This window comes from Coloeus monedula, assembly GCF_965178545.1.
Source record: "Coloeus monedula genome assembly, chromosome: 9".
Classification (NCBI taxonomy): domain Eukaryota; kingdom Metazoa; phylum Chordata; class Aves; order Passeriformes; family Corvidae; genus Coloeus; species Coloeus monedula.
Genome location: NC_138789.1, coordinates 6,019,777 through 6,044,023, shown reverse-complemented (window position 1 = coordinate 6,044,023; position 24,247 = coordinate 6,019,777). Strand labels below are relative to the sequence as shown.

Below are 24,247 nucleotides of genomic sequence, written 5' to 3'. Positions count from 1 at the left end.
AATAATATTTTTGCAATTTATTGCAATCAATCTTACTATTGAAAATTCTTGCAGTATTATTGCAATGAATCATATATTACAATAATAATTTTGCATATAAGCATGCTCCTCCCAAACAAAAAAATACTAACCTAAAACACCAGCAACCTTCCAAATTAGAGAGTTAGGAGTTAAAAGTCAAATTTACAGCTTAAAGCCAGAGACCAATCCACGCAGAGACTCCAGGTATTGTATCATTTCTAATGTTTCACCAGAGAATCACTGCGGGGGGAGGATGTGTGTGTAAACAAGCAAAGTACACCCACCAGCAGCTCAGGTTTTGAAACATTAATGTTGAAATTAGAAAGGCACATTTAGGAGAGTTACAGGCAGATTCACTTTCAGTTTGGCTCCAGCCTTGTAAATATCAAATGTCAAAAGGAAACAACTGCACTGAGTTAAGAGAGAAAAATCTCTGTGCTGTGGAGACATACCGGGGATCGGGACCACTAGAGCTGGGAAAGGAGCAGCAACCAGCAAGGAACACTTCACAACTGGAAGGGTATTTTTGCCGGGTAACCTGCCACTGCTAATTCTGCTAATCGACATCACTTTGGAATTTGAAAATGTTATCCATCCAGGAGAGAAACTTGATTTTCCTCTTCTGGTAACAAGGATGGGCAGGCCAGCCAGGTTGGGTGAAATCAAAAATGGGATGTGGAAACAATGAACTGAGTTTCCAGGCTTGTACTCGGGCAAGAAACAAAAATCCAGGCACCTGCATTTAAGCAGGCTGATCCCACTTGCAAAGGCAGCTCTGCTCATTTTTCAACAAGGCTGAAGTAAAAAATGGCAAAGTTATCATTTTAGATTAGAGCTGCTGCTCCTCACAGCACTGGCTCTTCTGAGGGTTTTCCATTCATCAGTATATTTAGGGGGAAAAAAAGGGGTTGGGGGGCAGCTGCAAAGAGCCCATCAGCTTTGGGCAAGCAAAAAACTGTTCTGGGTAAGGCTTCTCCTATAAATAAAAGGCTGGGAAGGCAGGGGACAGTGACAACATACGGCTTGCTCAAGGTGTCACAGGGGATTTCTATTATCTGTGCTGGCGGCCTCCCCAAAACACAGAGCACCAGCAACAGCACTCCGTTCCTCAGCGGGCACGGTTTCCCTGGCAGCCAAACCCTCCACCAGGCTGCCCATTCTCTGGCTGCCTTGCCTTCTCCACCAGGAAAGGGAGCCAGGAGAAGTGGCTTTCTGTTCCAGCTCAAAAAAAAAAAAAAAAAAAATATATATATACATATATACACATATGCACATACAGGGGCACAGCTCACAAACACAAGGCCAAGAGATATTACTATTCCTTTTTTTTTTTTTTTTTTTTTTTACTTGACACAGTTGCAAATCAATAATTCCAGGCCAACTGATTCCCAGCACTGGGAGAAAGCATCACCTGAGCCCCTTTGGAGCCTGGCCTGACAACACACACTAATGTATTCAGCCCACAGCCTCCTCAGGCCATGGCTTTCTGTAATTTATCCCTATAGCACTCACCATCCTGGATTATTTAAGGGGGATGCAGCACCTCCAAGGCAGTTTTGAGAAGAAGCTGCCAACCACCCAGCCCACAAAACCATCAGTTTTGGTTTCCAAAAGAGTTCCCAGCAGATGCTCCCCAAAGGTGACATGGATTTCATGGAAAACCCCAACTATCAATGCCACTGGAGCACACAGTGGAGGTGGTCATCTGCAAAGCACCACGCAGCACCTACAAGCATCCAGCGCACCCAACAATCTGGGATGCTTGCACAGCCCAGGCTCTGGTGGAGGGTGCAGTGTTGGGGTGCCATGTGTGACTCCAGGCTGGCAGCACAGGAGCCAGGCACTGCTCACAAACAGTTTCTCCTACCATAGGGAACACTTGCCAGACCAACCAGATCGGGACCCAGTGTATATTTGAGGAAAGCAAAGGATGCAGATTGAGGTTGGTTTATTAGATTATGGACAGCCCCATGCAAATAGGGCCATATTGATCCGGTCTGCAAACACCTGGCTGGGAATACGAGCAGCCCCTGAGTATACAGAAGCTGCTGGAGATTATTAACCAGATCCATTGCTGTAAATCACATTACCTCCTTCCAAAGCCTGACCCCGCACAGAGTCCCCCTGTGCTAGCTGCTGTATAGGGCACATCCTTGCAGCACAAAGGAGCATGACTTCTCCCTGCACGGCCCCCCAAACACCTGAAGACTCAGCCCAAAAGCATGGAGCCTGGCAGGGGCCTCCTTCTCTGGGGGCCATGCAGCCAGTTTTGTGCAGTGCACCTTCCCCATAGAACTCCCAAAGCAAAACATACTACCAGGAGAAACTCACTGCATAGGGAAACTACCATAGAATGCAAAGCAGGAAGAAAAAATTACAAATAATAAAAAAGGTGGAAAACAGATAATACCACATCTTCAGGGGAAAACTCACCCCCTACTCCTATTGGGTTCCTCATATTTTGCATCAACTGCAAACCACCCCTGTAGTGCAAGGGCCAGACAAGACAGGCTCTCCTGACTCCCAAAGCACTCCAACTCCAAGCACAGGAAGGAAAAAAAGACAGTAGTAATATGCTTCCCAGCAGATTTCCAAGAGATCACGAAACCCTTTGCAGAGCTTCATTAGCAAAGAAGGCAGCAGTTCTGGGAGTAAAGGAGGAACTGGGGAATAAGGTGCCAAACCAAAGGCAGAGGAGGAATCCTGTCTTCCTCCCTTCTCCCTGCCAAAATCCACAGCTCTGATTCAGCAGAAGCACCACCAGCAGCACAGCCTACTGTATCTCACTGCAAACAAACCCATTTATGTTTAAACCACCACCCTACTCCCCTCAAGGATTGCTGCATGCAGTAATTTCCTTATGACGGGGAAAAAAAAAAAATACAAACCAAGATGAAATTGTCTCAGAGTTTCTCTGTGTTTTGTTTACAACCGCTGCCCTCAAACCTAGAGCCCGCACAAGTCCTGCTAACAGGAATAAATCTCGCATTTGAGAGCATTTAGAAAAGCTCTGCTTGCAGACGCTCAGTGCTCCAAGAGGGAAATCCTGCTGCAGGTCGCAAATAAGGAAACTTGAACCATTTTTCCCAGGAGAAATTTAGGCCTGAAACATCTTCCGAGTTTCTCATTTGGAGCTACAAGGCCCAATAACAACATCTCTTTCCCCGGACTCACCCACAAACTGACTGCTGCCAGGATCACACAGAGGTGAGGGGGAGATGGACTGGGCAGCAGGGAAGACAGCCAACATTCATGGAAGAGAATGCTCTGGTTAGCTGCTGTTTATGCCCACATCTGGTTCATACAGGTATTTTTCCAGCAGGCATCAATAGTGAACACGGAGACTCTTTCTCCTCCATGCCTTGTCCAGTGCTGTCAGTAGGAATTACCCAAAGCGTAGGCTGCTGGCACTGCACCTTCCAGGAACCCCCCTTCCCTGGACCAAAAGCTACCCAAAACTTGGGGAGGCCAGTGCAAAGAAAGGCTTGGAAACTTGGGAGCATGGGGATCAAGACCTGGAAGACTGGCTCATCCATCCCCTAGGAGCAAACAGATAGGGCTGGGAGCAATGGGACACAGCCCCAAGACCCGCCAAGAGCAGCCTCGTGCTCTGCTGCAATCACAGCGAAGTTTACTCAACATCAGGCACCCACAAAAATCAAGCCTTGAAATAAAAGCAAACAGGTTTGCTCCTGCACACCCCAAATTGTGGAGAATCCCTCAGGAGCAGGAATGCTATGCCAGAGCCAGGCCTGGTTTCTCTGCTTTGATGGCAGGGCCAAGGGGGAGGAGGTGGGAAGAAGAGCCCACTGGCAGCCCTGTTCTTCCCACCTCCTCCCCTGGAGGATTGCAGGAGGCCAATTTTGATTAAACTAATTAAGCCTGCTCCATTCAAAGAGCTCCAACCACATGCTACCAGGGGAGAGGAAGAAAATATGAAATTACAAGGAAAAAAGAGAAGTCTCTGTGCAAGCACGCTCCTCCAAAGCCATCCCTCCCCAGTAGATCCCTGATGGACACCACCATACTGGAAGATAAAAGCCCAGAAAATGAACTTGTTTTAGAGACAGGTCCAGTCCTGAAGACCCTGCTCCTTCCAGCCACCAGGACCTACTGGGACACATCCCACTTCCCATCAGGATGACTCGTTTCCATTCCCTCCAAGCCAGTCCCAGAGGAAGCCACTCCTCTTGTGTTAATTCAGTCCTCCACCAAGCCAAGGTCTACCAAACCATCCCTATCTTCCAGCCCCTTGCACGTTCCCTCCCTTTCTTTCCCTGGAAGACATCAGGTTTCTGGAAGCATTTAATTGTGAGTTATAGGGCAGGGTGGATCGGACTGGAGGCCCTGCTCTCCCAAAATGTTTTGGATCGGACTGGAGGCCCTGCCCTCCCAAAATGTTTCACTTCCCCCCAGGGCAGCCACACCAGGGACCCTGCAGACTTTGCCTGGCTGGGAGAGAGAAGTATCACTTTTGCCTTCAAAGCCTTTCAACTGGCAGGAAAAAAACCCAGTAATAACAAATATCAAAGCAAAGGCTTCCTCCCTTTTGAAGGGCAGGAGGGAGAGCAGGCAGGCAAGGGCCGGACCTGCCGAAAGCTGAGCCTGAGCGGGGAGACCCAGATCCTGCAGGGCTGGAGCACAAGCACTTTCCTGATGAGCTTTCACAGCAGCAGAATGATGCCTTAGGTGCAAGAATTGCATTGAAATTCAAATTGGGGTGTTGAACTCTCTCCTGCACCTTGGAAAACCTCCTCGGTGGAAACACAGGATAAGGAGGAGGGCAGGATTTGATACACCGGGGAAGGGCTGGGGGAAAGGAAAGCAACCTGCCCCATCCTGCTGTGAGAAATGCTTGAGCCAAGGGGCGCTGGGCTTGCCAGTGTACCCCCTCTTAAAGCTCTGCCTCACACCCCAAAACCCCAGCGCCGCACATATCGCATCTGCCCCTCTTCTCCCCAGGCTGCTCCTGGTGGGGTTTTACTTGGGGCGTGGGGAAGAGAAGGGAGGGAGGGAGGGAAGGAGGAAGAAAAAGAAACCCCGTATCATAATTGCTATATTAAAGCGAAATAGCAGGCAAGAATAATAAGAGAGGTGTCAGAAGTGAAATACAGTAACAGACATTAAAAAAAAAAGAAGACTACAGTTCTGCGATGGGGGTGTTAATTGAACACAGAGCTGGAGAGAACAAAGGGGTGTTAAGGAAGAGAAGAAGGGGAAAAAATCCTACCTTCCTCCAAAGATCTGATTTGAGTTAAGTTTGGTGAAGATAATGCACAGGGAAAGATAGCTAAGAGGCACCTTATATAGCTATTATGTTCTAAAATTAAAAAAAAAAAAAGACAACAAATCCCTTATTCAACAACAATTGCACGGCTAATCAGTGCTGTCTAAAAATATTCCACTTCGTATATTCCCCCATTGATGCGATGTACATTTTTCTTTTAATCCTGAATTCCTTCAGCACAGGAGGGAGAAGAGGGTAAGAAAATAAAAATTGCAGGATTTCAAATGCAAAGTCAGAGTCTTTTTAAGAAGTAGAATTTGCCCGATGCCCTCACCTCCCCCAAATGAGCAGAGAAAGTGAAACGATGGGAAAAGCTCTTAAGGAGGAGGAATCAGATTAAATGGTCATATATCCTGTGCTCAGCCTCTCCCCACCGGTCCCCGCTGAACGAGATGGGAGTTGGGAAAGGCTCACAGCTGAAATAGATGCTGCTGCATTTTGACAGCAGATATTTTCCAGTTTGCCATCCAAGGACCCCACGTCTGCGTATGCCTTGCCTGATTCTTCTGCTTAGCTATTCTGCTCATGCAGAGAACAGCTTAAAAAAAAAAAAGCCATACCAAGAGAGGGGGAAAAAAAACAAGGAAAAAAACCCCAAAAAACCGAGCCATAAAAACAGAGCCCCTGCCTCCAAACTTTTATAAATCAGCAATGCAATTTCCGATTTCAATCCCTATTGACGGAGGAATCAATTGTATTTAGGACAACAATGCCTCCCATTTCCATAATTATTATTCCAAAAAGCCAGCCAGCCATTTGAAGGCAGTCCTGCCCCTTCCCTCGCAACAAAGCGACCAACAGCAAGTGAAAACACACCAAATGAACGCCGACAACTTCGATGTATATTTAAGCGGCAATTTTTTTCCTCCCCTACATACTCCTGCCTGGATCAGACCTCTCAACTTTTATTAAACAGACATCACCCCAAAAACAGCAACCTCCAGGTCTGCAGACAAAAGACAACCCACTGAGCTTTCTTTTTTTAATCATTACAATTTTTAGAAGTGCTAATAAATACTTTAAAATAACTAGAGAGCCCAAATGGAAAAGGCAATACTTTGGCCAGTAGAGATGACCTATTTTTCTAAGAACTTTATGGACACTATGGGTTTGCTCAAGAGAAGGTTAACGCTATGAAATAGTAGCCATAATGTTGCAAGAGATGGTGGTAAAGTCTCCGTAAGGCTCTGGAGTCACTTAAATCAGGCAGCGGGGTAACCGAACGCACATTTCTGCACATCATAACGCCGGGGGGAAGATGTACGCACGCACTTTCAAACACCCACCAGTGACCACAAACAACCACCAGGATTTCAAACGCTACACATGCAAAAATCTGGGAAGCTAAATGGAAAGTGGGAAGCAAGAAGTTGGCTCAACTTTCACACTGCTGCCCGCAAGGAAGGGGTAAGCAAACAGACATAGGCAGTACCCTCAGCCCCAGGAAAAACAAGGCAAACGTCCTCCTAGCATTGGGCCCACAAAGCAGTAATTAAAAAAATAAATAACTAACTAAATAAACCAAAACCATCTGGCTGTTTGCTTTCTTATGAAGTGTGACTTTTGGGGATGCAGATGGGGCAGAGAGGAGGAAGTCCTTGAATTTGCAAAATGAAATAATTCACCGCAAACATATCCAAGGGTAGATACACAATGCTTCAAAAGCCATCCTCAGTCAACCTCTTTGGAGGCCTCCATAGCACAGCCCCATAGCCAAGGCACAACAGCAACGAATAGCATTTATAAAAATGTAAACAGCCCCAGTTCACACCTGACTATACTCATTTCCAGCAGCATGCTTTACCCTATACCATCTCTTTCCATTTTCCTTAGCAGACAGGAATTACCACAGCTCGTCACTGTGGGTATGCACAATTCCTCATCCCTCCCCAGCTCACCCAGACCTCACAGCATGGCTGAGCTCACTTGGCTTTTCCCACCAAGTTTGGTCCCAGCAGATTCCCCGTCCCCTAACTCTGAGCTGATAGCAAAGCTGAGCTAGGATTAAAGTTATTCTGCCAAAAAGTGTCCCTGCGTGGGGATCATATGCAGCATCAAATACAGCCTCAAACACACTTGGAGAAGAGACAGACAAACGTTCTTTGGTTTCCACAGAATTAAAGGAGAAAGAGCGAAGAGGGAAAGGAACTCGATGGCTCTTTTGTGGAGGCGCGCAGGGGAACACTATAAAGTCCTGAACATTTATCTCTATGCCGACTCTGTCATGTTACAGCATAAGAACAGTTTGGAGGTTCCCATACCAAACCCACTGTTGGTTATTATGGGAAGTCTGCATGGAAGGACTCCTCAGGAAGGTCAGAGGCAGCCTCGCAGCTGCGAGGACTCCAGAGAGTCGAATGCCATCGGTAGGTGCTTTGTCTGGACTACATGCTGCACAAACAACGCTTAACAAAGGGCCCTCTCAGTCATTTTATATATATTGCAAGAGTCAAGTAATTGTATTTTCAATCAGCTGCTCATGCTGGGAGGTTTTATATATATATATATATATATATATATATATATATATATATAGAATGAAAAAAAAGATACAGTTTGGGTTTCTGAAAGCTGTTCCCCTTTTATGTGTAACTATCAATGTATATCAACTGCATGTGCAATCATATTTATTGTCACTTTCATTCATGTCATGCCCTTGCTTATATGGCTTAGATATGAATTATTGACTGTTTCAGTCCTTGCTGTAAAGAGGGGGGAAGTGGGGGAAAAGTCAAGTACTTTGCAGCATGCTAAAACAAGGCAGCTACAGTGGCATGGGAAAGTCCACGGATCAACTCCGGTCAGCTCAGAAAGCCAACAGGAGAGATAAACCATCCCTCAAATTTCCATCATTCCCCCCACATTTTTTAGGAAAATTAAGACAAAAAAAAGAGAGAAATTCCAACAAATACATAAATAAGTGGTGCATGTTGCTAAATGTCCTTTCCTGAGCATCTGTTGTTTAAGATCACCCTTGATTGATGACTGCTATTTTTTAATTGTTGCTTTTAAAATTTAAATGCCCCCCTGGGATGTGTTATAAGTGTGTTAGTACATGGTAGGAGGTCTGGAAAGTGGGAAACAGCAGAACCAATGCTCTCATGCCATTAGCTTCTAAAGAAGCCTGAGAACACCCGATGCCATAAAACAACAGCACCCTAAAGTAACTAACAATCTAATATACTGCTTTCACTAAAGGCAACTGACAACTCGCTCTTACATGAGCTAGCCTGGATGATTGGCAGACAAGAGCATTTTAAGTCTTTCTTTAAAAAAAAAGTAAGAAATCTTTGTGTTTACCTGAATACTAATGGTAATAAAACTGCACAATTTCATTTTGTTGGGATTATTTCCCACACATCCGCTCTGCATTCAGATTTTGTTTTTTAAACAGTGCCGTGTCTTAAAGAAGAAACTAGAGCAAGACAGAGACCGCAAGGAGGTTGATTTTTTTTTTTCCTACCCAGAAAAAGCAATAAATAAAGAAAGGCTATACAATAGAAAATAAACCACGATATTTTCTCTTCTAGACACAAACCACACCATGCAAGTCTACTGCCAGAAGCATTAAATACCAACGAGTTATTTCTCCCCACTTAAATACTGCTGCATGGGGAGGGGTGGCCCACAAACTTGGTGGAATAAAACCCCCAAAGAGCAAAAAGAAAAATAATACAGAACCAACAGCATTGATTTCCTACCTGTTTTTTCTTTGATTTCACACAAGACGTTAAAAAGCGCCGGCTTCATCCTGTGGCAGTTTAAAGCATGTTTCCTGGAGAGAAAAGAAAAGAGGGGAGAGTGAGCTCAGGAGGAACAACTTTCCAAATTCACGCAGAGGTGGGGGGCCAGGTTTGAGCCCCAAGTGCTGCAAACAGCAACCCACCCAATGCAGGGGAGATGAATGTCACCAGTTTACGAATGGCTTGAAAATTGCCTTTGCCGCCAAGCAGCTCCACGGCCGGCGCAAGCCAGGCAATGCTCCACGGCAAAGCCAGCAGCTTTTGGGAGCCAAGCTTGGATCAACTGTCTTGTTCAATACAGACAGAGCACCGGGCTCTCCCCATCTCCCACCTCCAATATTACACCAGGCCATGTGCTTTATTAGGCTCGTCCTGTAAGGCAGAGGGGCAATAAACTCCTCCTTGCCCCAGTGCCGGAAACATCCTCTGCTTAGAGCTGTCAATTCAGGGAATTTCAGCGCCCAGCTTGGAGCACAGAAAGACGTACAGAGAGAGAACCCCCTTCCTCTGCCTCCATGCTACTTACATCCAGGTTATTTGCAGGTGTTAAAATTTAGTTCTTTACAACTGGGACAGTAAACACATTAAAAATCACAGCTGGCTGCTTCTGGGAAAGGGAGGGAATGCTATTCAATGCTGCTCCTTTCAGCTGCTGTTATTCCCGAGCTGACCGTTCTCCTGTGGGTTTTGAGGACAGACTTTGGGGAGAGGGTGTTTTAATTGGCTGGTTTTAAAATCCACCACGCGCCCACTGAGGCAAAGAAACAGTAGGATTTAATTTTTTCTCTTAAGCCATAGGGTGATTTTCAGTTGTATACAGGGCTGTTGCTATCAGGCACCAGTTATGGGGATTTCTGTTTACCAACCGAAATTACACGCGAAAGACGATGTGAACATCTGGCAAACATTCACACTACTTACCCCACCACCCACAACATGTTAAAAAGATTTATATATCTGATGAAGTCTCTCAAAGGTATATACCCTTGCAGAACCACAGTGTTCCCTTATCAGCACACCCAGATGGGTGCAGACATTTGGGTATACACAAATCACATAAATATGCTGTAAGGGCCCTCCTACAAATAATGCTGGCACTTTGCACCTTCTCAAAACTTAATTTAAAAAAAAAAAAAAAAAGAAAAAAACGAACAAAAAAAAAAAAAAAAAAGAGGCAGCAAAACAACCGTGCAATAGTAGGACTGAAGGAGGAAATGCAAAGCCAAACATTACTGATAAATACAGTGTGTTTGCCAGCTCAGAAGTAAAAATAATAATAATTTACAAAAAAAAAAAAAGAAAAGTACTGTGAGGAAGCAGCTGAAATAGACCAGCAAGACAAACCCATAAAGTCTTCTCCTAGCTCTGTTCTGCTTTGGTTTTATTGATTTGATTAACTACAGTAAATTTTCCAAGCAGGAACACACACGATTCATGCAACTTTCCAAAGGAAGAGCCCCTCACTGCCCCGGGTCTGGCCGGGGAGAAAGTGAATGATTTCCTCCTCACGGCTACGCTGCCCCTGCAAGAACATAAGAAAATGAATAAAATCAACCCTGCACCCAGCCTTTTTGGTAAGCAGGAGCTCCACAGAAGCTGTGGAGACAGGGACGATGGAAGCTGAGGTTTGGGGGTACTTTTATCCTTCTCGAAGTTCTTAAGTGAGTTTTGGGGCTGTGCGGTGCGTTTTTCCAAGAACAATGTATTCTAGCAATCTGCTCCAACTCGGGGCATAAATATCAGGAGGAAGGACAACACACCAAGCAGCTTTACAGCCCAGAAGAAATATCGAATGTAACCCAGGCAATTCAGGGCAACTTTTTTGTTTTAATTCCTTCATTTGAGGGGGTTTTTTTTCCCCCCTCCCTTAACTTTTGGTAGTGCCTCTGAAAGTGCGCATTAGGTTTGCGCTCCCCAAAGCTCAGGGCAATTCAGATACCGGCTCTTACAGCCTCATTTTTCCTTTTTAAATACATCTGCAATTAAGAACGAGGGGAAAAAAAAAAAAAAGGCAAAGCTTCTATGAGCATCTTCAAAGCGCAGAAACACGCTGAAAAATAACACCACTACAGGGGCCTAAGAAAGAACATTATTAGCAGCCCTAAAAGCGGGGCAGCACTTCGTGGGTCTTTCCGAGGAGCCCGGAGCGGAGACCCCCCACACGCCGAGCCTGCCCCAACCACCACCGCACTGAACCTCCACCCCAAAAAGGCTGGGAAAAGCCAGGCCCAGTTTGTGAGTGGAGGGAGGGGGCAGGCTGCGGGCGCGGCGACCCCTCGAAACCGCCACGAAGTTAGGAGGTGGGAGAAAGATGGGAAACAATAAGGGGGGGGGGGGGGGGGGGGGGAGGGGGGTGTTAACCGCTCCCCTTTCTTTTCCTCTCCCTCCTTCGCCACATTTCTCGGCAGCAGGAGCAGCAGGACCCCCGTCCGCCCTATGCGCCCGCGGCCGGGCGCGCTCCCCCCGCCGGACAACAAAGGCCGGGCCGGGGCGCGGGGGAAACTTCCCGGCACCTGCCCCCCGCTCCCCGCCGCTCTCACCTGGCCTGCGCCTCGTCCAAACTCTGGTCCGTGATGGTCATGATCTGCTGTAAGATGTCTCCGATGTCCTGCTTCCTGCCTGCCTCCCCCTCCGCCCCGCCTGGTCCATCCTGCATGTGCTGGGACAGGCCCGGGTGCCCCGGCATCCCCACCCCGCTGTGCGTGTGCATCAGCCGCGGCTGGTCATCCATCGCCGGCCGCCGGCCCCGCTCCGCCGCCGCCTCCTGCCCTGGCTGCCGGGAGCGGCGCGGCTGGGCTGGCCGCCTGGCTCCTCGCTTTCTTTTCTTGCTCGCTTTCTTCTTCTTCTTTCCTCCCCCCCCTTCTTCCTCCTCCTCCTCCTCCCCAGCCTCTTCCTCTTCGCTTTTTATTTATCCTTCACGCTGGCGCCCGGCTCCGCGGCGGGGAGGAAGAGGAGGAGGAGAAAAATGAAGGGGGGGGGGGGGGGGAGGGAAAAAAAAAAAAGAGAAAAAAGAAAGGGAAAAAAATCCCTTTGGCTGCTTGAGGAGGAGGAGGGAGGAGGGAGGGAAGGAGGAGGGAGGGAAAGGGGGGGGGGTTCCGGGGAAGGGAGGGGAAACGGCGGCGACTCCAAAAGCAGGGCAGCTCAGCCCCGCGCCGGAGAGGCAACGGGCGGGCTGGGGGCAGGGGCTGCGCCCGGGGAGGAGGAGAAGGAGGCGGCGGCCGCCCGCGACGGCAGCGCCGGAGCTACCGCGGCCAGAGCCCCCGCGCACCGGGGGAAGGCTCCAAACTTTCCCCCACCCTGGAGCCGCGTTCACGGCTGGCTGGGCCCCCCCTGCGCCGGGCCTGCGCGCACCGCTCCGGCCCTCGCCGCCTGCTTTTGTTCGGCTCCGGACTCCTCAAACTGGCACGGAGAAGCCCGGGGGCGGGGGGAGGAAGGGGCAGCGGCGCCGCCCGCCCCCCCGGCCCCATTGGCGGCGGCAGCGGCGGGAGGGACGGCCCGCGAGCCGCACCGCCCCCTGCGCGCCCGCCCGTCAATCTCCGGGTTCAGAGGTGGGACGGGGCCGCGCCCCGCCCGCGCCTTAAAGCGACCGAGCGCGGCCGAACGCGGCGCCGCAGGGGGAAGGGGTGGTCCCGGCCGGGGATGCGGGCCCCCCGCCTGCCCTCGCCCCCCCCGCCTGCCCTCACCCCCCGCCTTGGCCCTGGCCCGCGCTCCGCGCCCCTCCGAGCGGTGCCTCAGCTTTTCCGCCTCCCCTCGGGAGCACCGCGGCCCCGCGGCTGCTGCTCAGGCTCCCCTCTGCGTTCTCCCAGCTTCCTCCATCTCCTCTCAACCTCTCCATGCTTGCCTCCTCTTAGTCAGCCATCCTGCCTCTCCTCAGCCTTCCTCACCTCCCGTCAGCCCCCCCATCTCCCCTCAGCCAGCCATCCCACCTCTCATTAGCGTTCCTCCCCTCCTGTCAACCTTCCCCATCCCCTCGGCTCCCCGATGCCCTCCAGACAGCCTCTGTACCTCCCCACTGCCCCTCAGCCATCCAGCTGGCTCTGACTCCCCAGACTGTCCCCAAATCTCCCAGGAATGAGCAGGGTTCCCCCACCACTGTAGCCCCCAGGGAGATCCTTTCATCTCAGCCACCAGTGTGTCCTCATGGTGCTGTTTCTCTCACTAAACCTTGGACCAGATGACCCACTGTGGTCCTTTCCAACTTAGGCCCGATTCTGTGATTCTCTCCTTTCTCTTCCCCAGTGCAGAGCCTCCCCAAGCACATCTTGCAGGCCAACGGTGCCACATCCCACACTTGATTGCCCCTCAACTGCCCAAACAGCACAGGAACAGCTGGCAGAGATCCCAAGACCACTATTCCAACCTGCATGTCACAGCACTCTGGAGAGGAAGGACTTCCCCAGCCCCTTTCTCCACTCCCTGGCATTTGAGACTGAGTCCTGCATCTGGAAGGATCTCTGTAGGCATCAGCTGGTCAGCAGGCATGGCCCTGGGACTGGGCTGGCCATCAAACATGCATTTAAAAATCAATAAATAAAACAGTTATGGTGATTCAAGAATTTCTTGCATGGCAAATGGCTTCATTAGATTGTCCCTTTCTCAGATCCAAGGATGCCAGCTCCAGACACCTTGTAACACAAGGGAAGATGTGTCTAGTCCAGCTCCTGACTTCAGCACTGGTTGGGGAAAGACCCATCAGGTACATTGGAGAGAAAAAAATATGTAAGGCAATTGTTTTGCTTCCACTCTTCCTTTTTAATGAAACACTTTCCAGTGTTTTAAGCAAAACATGACTTTGCATTTTGAAATTTCCTTTTGAACCATTAAAATGTTTTAAAGTGGTTGAAGGCACAGTGAGATGTTTTGATTTTTGTCGCTCTGAAATGTTTCACTCAACACGTTCTTCATGTGTTCAAGATTTGCCAAAATTTTTCAAAGGTTTCTGCTTTCTCACCCAAGACGTACCTGTATATGTTTTATCTTTGTGAAAAGAGAAAAAGAAAAGGGAGAAAAAATATTATCATCTCCACGGCTCCACTGGAAACAGAACTGTATCCAAGAAATGAAGAGCCAAGGGACTCCTCTCCAAAGGTCCAAGCTTTCAGACACTTAGTCATCCCTTCACTTGCTTGCTCACATACCAAGTCTAGACATTTGCTGTCTCAAACCCTGGCAGGGACTTTCTTACCCCCACAGGTCAGCTCAGGGTCTTTTGGGTTTGATTTTGAGCGGCTCCAAGGACAGGCAGTGTAGCAGAGCTGAGTGTGCACAGGCGGGAAAGGGAGCATGATGTCAGGGACATTGGGGACCATGGGATGCAGTGGCCTGCTGACCCTCCTGACTCTTGTTTTGAAGATCTTTCCCTATTTTCCAAGTCAAAATGTGATGCCTCAGCACATCAGGCTGGAGAGAGCAGGAGCCAGATGACCCTCCAGGGAGCTGGCATGGGTAGGGTACGAGGTACACACAGGGTTGGTGAGCTCCAGGCAGCCCCATGGTGTCTCAGAGAGAGCAGGACAGAGCAATCCAAGCTGCTCCAAGGGAAGCATCCCAGCACAGAATCTTGGAGGATCTATATGCCAATGCAAAAATGGCAAGGATTCTGCCTCTGCTGTCTGCTGGAGTCTGTAAAATCCTTCCTGTCAGAGATAACTAATCCTGGAGCCTTTACAACACCTCTCCTGAAAAGCACATTTCATTCCTCTGTCTCCTCCTGCCTTCCAAGTGCATGAGATTGCAATAGGTATTACTGAAAATATTCCCCATGGGAGCCGACACTGGACTCCCTTAAAATCCAAACACCATCACCCCTCCTTCCCCAAGACACAAGTGAGCACTATGTTCTATTATCTCTACACCCACTAAATCTTTCTGAAATAAAGAATAAACATTTCCACCACACATAGTGTAAGTGTATGTGCCAAGATGCCTTGCTTCCTCTCCTCTGTGCTTATTATAAAGTGGTTTTGTTTCAATGGCGTAGCAGATGGACAGTGTCCAAGTCAGGCGTCCCCACTCCCCCAGTACATCTAACGCTATCTTTGGTTTATCACAGATTCCTGCAGAAAATGTTTATGGGAGCCTCTTGTTTAAAATCTTGGCTGCATCGCAGCATAATTCCTATTATTTATTAAATGAAAATCAAGCTGTTGTTAATGCACCATTGCTGTGGCAAAGTGGAGCCCTTGGAAATGAAGGCCAAACACACTCTCTGTTCTCCGAGCGCAAGGGAAGCATCCCGCTGTGACCATCGCTCAACAGTCATGAGGCCACTGGGATGAGAAGCGGTTTCCTGGCCTGGGACTCCTTAAACATTTCCTTTTTACTGAAGAGAGACTCCTTTGCTTTGCTGCCCCAAACCTGACCTCCCAGAGCCAGACAGTGCACAGATCATAGCTCACACCATCAGAGGGGCTCTACCTAAGACACCACTTTGGCCATGCCCTTCTTCATTCACCACGACCAAATTAATTTTCCTCCCTCTTCTGCAATTTTCCTCTAACAGAAAAATTTCCATGGAAAACCCAAAGCCCCTTCTATTTCCCAGACAGCCACAGTCCCTGTAACACAATGAGCTCCATATAGATGGTCTCCCTTACACTGAAGTGTGGCAGTGTTTACATTCCTAACTGGTTTTCAGAGGAAATTCTAAAATTTTCCTGGAAATGTCTTGTTGCTTTGAACTGATTGTTTATTTGTCAATTTAGTCATTAACCTTCTTCCTTACTCCTTTGGCTTTTGATAAGACAGAAAATGTCAAAGGAATGGGAAATAGGCTCAGAATGATTTCCCCTGGCGAAGGATCCCAGTCCTCAGAAGCAAAGGGAGTTTTCTCATCAATTTGAGCAGAGGCACAGCTTCACTCCAGGTGCCAGGTTAAATCAGCCTTCAGGTTTTTGCACAGTTTGTGTTAGGCTTTAGGTCTTCTGGAGGGATCTCAACCTGGGGATCTCAAAGCCTTTTCAAAATGAGCTAAATACCACTGATCCCAGTAAAGATGAGAAAAGCCAGAAATATATTCCCACTCACTCCCTTCCCAGCCTCACCTTCAACTCCTGTGTCACACCAACTCTGCCATGTTCATGGTCTCTTCTATTAAGAAATACATGTCTTAATTAATACATTGCTTATTAATATTACCTATTAATGAAATTATTATAAATAACCTGACCACAGGCAAAATCCTACAACCACAAGAGAGGTGAACAAATTCTGTTCACACTAAAATTTGTGGTATCTAAATTGTTTGTTACTTATTCAAATACAAGTAACAAAATTCCTAGCACCAGAAGTTTCCCAAAAAGAAAAACGTCTTTTCCCAATAGCTGACATAAACATGTAAGTGCTACCAAACATATTTACATGTTTGAAATAGATGGTATAATTACAATGAGTTATAGCGAATATTCAGACTTTCCCTGGTTTAAATGCTACCTTCTGATACAGCACAGCACATCCTTTAATTGTGATCACATGCTCTTTCATAGAGACTGCTGCAATTTTTTTCCACAAAAACATCTATAATTGAAAAGAAAATGGCATTGTTTATAATAAATTGTCTACCCTCCTGGAAATAAACAGGTGACTTCCCTTACAGAATGTCCTATTTCTGGGATTTCTATATCAGAGCAAGCCATCTGCAAAATCATTTTGGACATTTTTCCAAACCCAAACTTGAATTTCAGCAAGGAAATGCAGTTTTTCAAGAGAGAAAAAAAAAAAAAAATCCAACAAGGATTTTGAAAACAAGTCAGGTAAAAGCTATCAGTGGAAATAGCAACAAAAGCAATCGTAGAGTACTCCAATAAAAGCAGGTCCATTCCAGACTCAACAAAAAAGGTCTTTTACCCTCTTTCAACCAATACTGATGTTCCTCAAAGGATACAAATACCTGTTAAATTCACTTTTATCTAGATCGTCTCACATTTGTGCAGTGCTTAAAAAAGGAGAAAAAGCCACATTAGAGGTACAAACACATGACTGTATTCTACAGCTTCTCCATGAGCTCTCACAAGTCAAGCCTCCTAATGGGACCTCAAGACCTCTTCATCACCAGCAGGATGGGCTCTCTTTTGCAGGAAGCCTGTTTTCAGATGATTTACCAAGAAGGTATATCCCCAGCCTTCCTGTACAGACAGGGATATGGAGAGCCAAGAGAAAGAAGAGCCTTACCTCTGGGAACCACCAGCAAGAGCCAAGGTACTCACACAAAGGTCTCAAGTAATAGCTGTCTTGGTCACAGTGTCTGTGAAAGAAATCCCTGTTGCCTCATGTGAACTAGAGGTAACCAGAATGACTTTCTTTGCATCTCAGATGCAGACTCACAGTTTTTGGAATGCTTTCCATCACACCATCTCCCTTCAAATGGTCTTTATGGAGTTTATCTGCAGTCAGAAGTTGGTTTTCCTCTCCTGAGGTTTCCATGGATTTCCTAGACTAAGAAAGGCTGCCGTTGAAGAGGCTCAGCTACAGGTTTCTGCTATCACCTTCATAAAAGGGGGCTCTAAGGCTATCCCCAAAGACAGTTCTCACCAGCCCTGAGCTGAGGGATAGAGCCAATACCGTCAGCCCCTCTACAGCACTACAGTTCGTGAGAAGTGTCCTCCCATGCAAGGCCTGCTCCCTGAGCCAGAGCCCTGCTATCCCATGCTCCTCTCAAGCTGGCCATCAGCACAAAGCACTGAGCAAAGAGGTCACAGTGAGAGATGCAGGTCTCCATGGTGGTAAGCAAGCCAACAGCTCCAATTTACTGAAATGCTTTTCAATACCCACCCCCCCCCCCCGCCCCTGCTTGGCTGTTCCCAGATTCCTTCAGTCTCTCTCCTGGGGGGTTGACCCATTTTTCCTGCAGGCTTTCGTATTATCAGCTGTCCCATCCTTTTTGCACAACTGCTGTAGTTGGACCTTAGCCTTTCATTTCATTTTCATTTGGCTTCTTCCCCAACTTCCCATATTTGAGCGTTTTCCTTATTATAGTCTGGTCCCTTCTGTACTTTGTTCAGCTCTGTTCTCCTAATTGGTTTGAGTATGGACCCAGCATCCCCTAAAGGAGAGTCACCTCCCCTCACACACCAGCACTGCCACACATTCCACACCCTCCCCAGACTCCCAGAGCAGGAGTGACACCTCTTCAAAAGATGCTGGTGTCCTTGGACTGAACGGGTCTGAGACAGTGATCGATATAAACACTGATTGTGTCCCATATTGGTTTTTCACAGCCCAGGAAACACGTCTCCTGGCAGGCCCTGAAGGTTGTAGGACAGACAGGCTTCAAACCAGACATCCATTTTCACTACTGCTTTTATCAACAGCTTTCCCTGTAATATCCCTGTATTGCACACCCCCTTGGGAAGCACCCAGTTTTGAATACCCAGCAGCCTAAAACTAGGATGTCCACTTTAATTCCTATGAATTGATAATATTTGGATTCTAGCACGGTCAGATGAACCAAAGCTGATTGCACCACCCTTGTCAATGACCTTGTCTTTCCAGAACACAAGTCACCACTACTTCCCTGTGGCTCCCAGGTCATAAAGAGATGTCAAAACCACTTGCCTCTCACTTGTGACTACGGAGGCAGTGCTGCAGAGAGAATAACCACAAATCACAGCAGTAGCTCTCCTGTCCCCAGACCCAACCCAAGTTCACAAAGGACTTTTCTTTGCTTGGTTGACTGGGCAGAAAACCTACAAAGCTTAATTTCTTACCACGCTTTCCCAGGAGGAAAAAATCTCACCTCAAATTGCTGTCAAGTCACATATCGTATCTCACCCCAAAAAGACTTGGGCAGGTTAAGCCCAGAAGAAAGAGAAACTATCAAAGGCTGCTTGTTTGATAAGGGCACATGTACACTCCAGCAGCACCTGGTTACTGTGGGACGTGGAGATGGAAGCTGGGCTGGGAGAGCAGCCTGCCCTTCCTAGGCACTGTTCTCCAGAGGGGAAGCCAGAAAGGGACAGGTTGGCACCACCTCTGAAGCAGAACAAAGCCTGCAGAGCAAACACTGTTCACATCTTGCATTGAGCCCAAAGCCATCTACACGCACATTCTAGGAGTGGCACACCAGTGCCATCAGCTCAGCACCTGCTGGGCAGTGAAAGCCATAGCCCTGAGAATGGAAAGGCAAGTTCACTGGGATTGTGGCTTTGGAAGGAGTTCCTGTTGAGCCAAAGGAGGTGGAGCTGTTGGACACTGCTCTGGAATGAGTCTTCTGCTTCCCACACTGGCCTATTTAGCAGCAGCTTCAGTCTTCCCAGCCTCCATTTAGTGAACACAAAAGTCAGGGTGTCCAAGGGACGGGGACAGAGGGCTGGAAAAATGATGGTGGCATTGTGGTCCTGGCAATGGGGAAGACAAAATGACACATAACAATCAAAAAGCTACTGGCAACTCTGACATGCTGCTTTTCCCCCAGTCTCATACTGGGGAAGGTCCTCAAAGGATGTAAATTAATAAATCTCATTTGAAGCAGCACTAATTTAACTCACAGTAAAGACTTGGCTTTCCAATTTTTAGAAGTCCCAATTTAACTCAAAGAAGACCTGGATTTCAAGCTCCAGGCTGGGAAGAACCCACTTGGCTCACATTGCCCTGGCCTCAAATAAAAGAGCTGAAACTCCTCCTGTGTTCTAGGCTGTCCAGCCTCTTCTCAAGCTAAGTGTTCTTTCCCTGGTTGGATAGTCTAGTTCTGAAGCAATAGAAGAATCAGGACAGAGAGAAAGACAGTGACAGAGTCCAAGGAGGAGCGGGGAGGAGCCATCCCAGGTCCTCACCGTTCCCTTGGAACAGGCAGTATCAGACTTCCAGTAGCTGGATAGGAGTGGTGTGAGAGGAGCGAAATGGGAGCAGTGTTCTGGGAGATGCAACCTGCCAAGAACAGAGGGGAAAGGGAGGAGAGGCAAAGGTCATCAGTCCCTCTCACAACTGATATGCCTGACCTGGGGCTGTCCCAGGGGTGGGCAGCAGATGCAAAAGCAGCAAAGGGCCATGTGCTCACCCAAAGTGCCCTGTACCCTGAAGTACCCAAAGTACACCCAAAGTACCCCAGGCATGCAGGGCAATGTTTGGCATGTTAAACCCTCCTAGGCCAGGCCTTTTACTACCTCTACTGCAAAGCTGTGATCTCTGCCCAAGTCTGCTGAATTCCAGTTAACCCCATCTCCATTCCCAACCTGCTCAGTTCTTGGGGCTGGGAATGCAAACCATTCCACCAAGACATGCTCTCAGCATCCAGCCCTTTCTATTCCCACTTGTTCCTCCCATTCAGCTGAGACAGAGCCAGGCTGAGAAGAGTCAGACTCCCCACATGAGCACCAAGGCTCAGTGTAAAGCAGTGAGAGCAGTTCCTAGGGCTTGGGCTGGAGAGTGGGGAAATGCTAGGCACGCCTCCTGACACTTCAGCAGCCTGCCAGTCTTGCGACCTGAAATCAAGGCTGTCAGGGAGTGCTCAGAGCTATTAGCAGTGGTTATTTGCATTCAAGTTAAGGGGCTGGCTCAGAAGCTTTAGGCAGTCACTGTTCCAGATAACAAGAAAGGGAACTCCTTGCACACGCACACACTGGACACATCTGGCCAGCTGCTGCTCCTGGGCAATTCCATGTAGTTGAAGTCAGGGAGCAAAGGCAGAGCTTTATGAGAGAGAAGAGTTCTTTAGGCTGCAAAAAACACTTGCATCAAAGGCAAATAATAATATTATTTCCTACTCTTTTTCTTTGGTACCCAGAGAGAGAATTTGTAATATGGAATCAGAGGTTCTCCTTAAAACAAGAAATCGATTTATCTAGTCCTCAGCTGATATAGGACTGGATGGATCCTTCATAGGAGTAGAAGAATAGTCTTGGCTTTGTGTTAGAATTGCAGCAGGAAAAGACTGTAGTGGGACACAAGAATCTTTTCATGATGGACTAAAGGAAAAAAAAAAAATTCTGAATCTTCCCATTAGACGAGTGTTTCTGCAGGAGCATCTCTTCCCACTTGCTCAAACACCCTTCCCGTGGCCAAGGGGTGGTGACGGTGTTTGTTGCGCACACATGCACACACAAATCCCGTTTCGGGCAGTACTTCCCAGGCTGTATCAAGTGAAAAGTGAAATCACCTGAAGAGTGTCGCTTTAAAAGCCACGGAAGTGCAGAGAGCAGCACCAGCAGCAGTCAATAGCAATTTCCACCGCGGGGTCGATACCATCTGATGGCTGTGTAGCTGTAAAGATTGTTTCACACACATATCAGGAGGTGGGCAGGGGCAGGAAAAGTGGAATTGGTTTTAATGATTGCAGGATTCAAAGTACTCCTAGCTCCCTCTCCCTCTTTCACAAGAAATACACGCACAAAGAGTCAGAAATCAAATTTCCAGCCCTGTCAGTTCCTATCACACCAGCTCCCCAGCTTGGACTCCTTCCCAGTTTACCAGGAAAGCTTCTTCTAATCCACTGAGGAGAGCATTACTGGGAGAAGGAGCTGCAGTCTGTGTCCAAACTTCCCTGCAGCCTCAGGTCATTAGCTCCACTGCTTTGGACACGGAGCTACAGCAGAAGCGCAGCTCTCAGGTTTAGACCCAAAGGCTTTCCAGATGAGGGTAATTTGCACTATTTTACCTCCCCAGACAAGATCAGCATCTCATTTTGTTAGATGCTGGATGGGCAGGGAATATTAGGCGAGCACAAACAGCTAAACACAACGAAGAGGGAGGGTACCCATTTTGCGGAGAAAATGTGTGAATGGCTCTAGCCTAAAAATAATAGCCCATTGTGTTTCTGCTGCCTCATAAAGTGCTTTTCAGCCGCTGACTCCAGGGGCAACACATGAACGATCGTGTCTTGGTCAATGTTAAGAGCATTGCTGTGGGAGGAAGGAGGATGGTTCTATGGCCTGGGGTTCCCAGGGCTGGCCCCGCCGTCCCAGCTCTGTTCCTCGGCTCCTTTAAACGTGCTCGAATACCAGTCACTGCTTCTGTTTGCCTTGCACTGTCTGTCTCCTGCCTGAGGCACAGACTCTTTCTTACAGGGTTTCACTGGCTGGAACTCTGATCTCTGCTAGGATAACCTCTCCAATGCTTCTGCAGTGAATGAAAGTCAAGACTGTGTTTGTTTTACAGAAAATAATGAACACAAGTTTGATTTTTTGTTTTCTAATTTATTAATTCACTGGTCTCTAAACACAAACTTCTCCCTTGCCATCACATAAATAAGCAAGATAATTTTTCAAGGAGCTGAGCCCCTACCAGTGTCTCTCCTGACCTTTAGCACCTGGGTACCAGGACAGGAGCAGAGCATCTTCAAGGGCTTCTTCAAGCATTTCCCTCTGAAAACTGGGGCAAAGCAGCCTCTCCACCGTTCATCAGGGTGTGCCAGATGGACAAAACCTACCTCCTCTCTGCTCCTCGGATCATTTTGTAAAACACAAATCACTGCTGCCTTACATGCCCACCATAGAATATTTTATTGACAACCTCATTTAGGCCTCATGTGGTAAGTTTGAAGCAAATACAATAACCACAGGCACATGCTACAAATGGGGCTTTCCTTCACCTTGTAGGAAACATGAACCTGTACATGTGGAACACATGGACACACACCCTTCCCTCTTTTTTTCCAGCCCCTAAGACATCAAACCTTATTTGCTGCAGTTTTTAATTTCCTTCAGTAAATAGTCAAGCATTTCAGGGCCTGACCACCACCTTGATTCTTTTATGGAAGGGATAATACATAACAAAATCTATAGGGGGCTGGAGAATGCTCCCAAACTCCCAGTCTGCAGAGTCCTTTTAGAAGCAGAAATGACAGATAATGGTACCCAAAACTTGAAGTTTGGAAATGGTGAATGAATTAGATCTTCACTGCAAGGGCTGGAGAAATTTAGGAGGGACAGGCTGTAATTAGGATGACTTGCTTTAAATCAATAGAAAACCAGCTTGGTTTAGCCACCAAAGGTACTATTGCCCGGGATCCAGCTTCACAAATTTCTTTCCTGTGAAGAAATATAATGAGAGGAATGAATTTAGGGGAAACACATAATTTCAATATTTTTAGACAAGACATCTTGCTGTTTCGGTGTGAAACATTCCTGGTTTATACCAGGAGTGCCAGGAGACATGGGGAAGGAGACAAACACAGTGGAAGACAAAGAAAGCTGAATCCGTGGGATTACTAAAGCACGTTAGCTCAGCTGACACAATGCAGTGGACCTCTGACCCTCAAAGGAAGCCAGAAAATAAACTCCATCTCTCTCCATGTGCATGACACTGATTGTGCCCTTCAGCCTGCCCAGCAACACAGAAGAACCTGCAGATGATGAAGATTGGAAATTCAGAGCTGTCAAGGCCATATAGGCCACCCACATTAACTAAACCTACCCTGGTACTGTGCTGATAGAAGAGCTGTGGGAATTTCAGGTCAGTGTTTGCCTTGCCTGCAGGAACCACACAGGATGGAAGGAGACACCCCTGACCCCCATAGTGTCTCCTCAGCAAGTTTGCATTTTTGCAAATTAGTCACCAAGCCAGCATCTACCACCTCTTCTGCTCACAATAAAAAAAAACAACACAGAACTCCTGATGCCTTTAAAAAAAAAACCCAAATTTTTTTTTTTTTTTGCTTGTCTTTTAGATGGTGTTTTCAGGTTTCTGAAGGGAAAAAAAAAAAAAAATAGAAGGTCCTTGTAATGGTGCAAGTCCAGAGGCTGGGACTTTAAATGAAATCCCACGCACTGGGAGATGCTCAAGGCAGTGGCAAGCACAGCTTCTGCTCTGCCTGTGCTCAACCCTGCAAAAAACTGAAAGGGCTCTGTCTGCTCAGCAGTCAAAGAAAATCTTCATCGTGACTTGATCCCAGATACCCACAGAGTGAAAATAGCTGAGATTGGCATGTTTGTTAGGCTCACAGGTAAAAGGCACAGTAAGCAGCAAAACCCAAAATAAATAGTGAGACTTGTCAACACTGAGCAAGGGAACCTTGCATGGGAAATAAAAGACAATTTTGAGTAGGGAGGATAGTTAATCAGGAGGTCCAGTTACCAAGGAAAATGGCAAATTCATCATCAGTCAGAGGTCATGCATGGGGACTGGATGTCTTCCAAAAAGCAACACTCTGGTTGAGGAACAAGTTTTTGTGTTCAAGAGCATCCCTCAGAAGAGAATACCACCCTCCATCACAGCCTCTGTGGGTGGCTGGCCTGAGCTGCCAGGCGAGTGGGCGAGGGGTGCA

At 47.6% G+C, this 24,247-nt stretch overlaps 1 protein-coding gene and 1 long non-coding RNA gene across 3 annotated transcripts in view; one reads left to right on the top strand and one right to left on the bottom strand.

The window, feature by feature from the left end:
* PBX1 (PBX homeobox 1) overlaps positions 1-12,436 on the bottom strand; it is a 128,130-nt gene extending 115,694 nt beyond the window's left edge. For both annotated transcript variants that reach the window (XM_082287367.1, XM_082287368.1), the window contains exons 1-2: positions 11,592-12,436; positions 9,010-9,083 (exon numbers count right to left, since the gene is read on the bottom strand). In XM_082287367.1, the coding sequence (XP_082143493.1) occupies positions 9,010-9,083; positions 11,592-11,782 (265 nt within the window). In that variant the 5' untranslated portion in view covers positions 11,783-12,436. The remainder of the gene's footprint in view (positions 1-9,009; positions 9,084-11,591) is intronic.
* LOC309576227 lies at positions 11,478-13,607 on the top strand. The gene is made up of 2 exons (XR_014226664.1): positions 11,478-11,617; positions 13,291-13,607. It is a non-coding gene; the product is annotated as an uncharacterized lncRNA (long non-coding RNA).
* Positions 13,608-24,247: the final 10,640 nt, after the last annotated feature.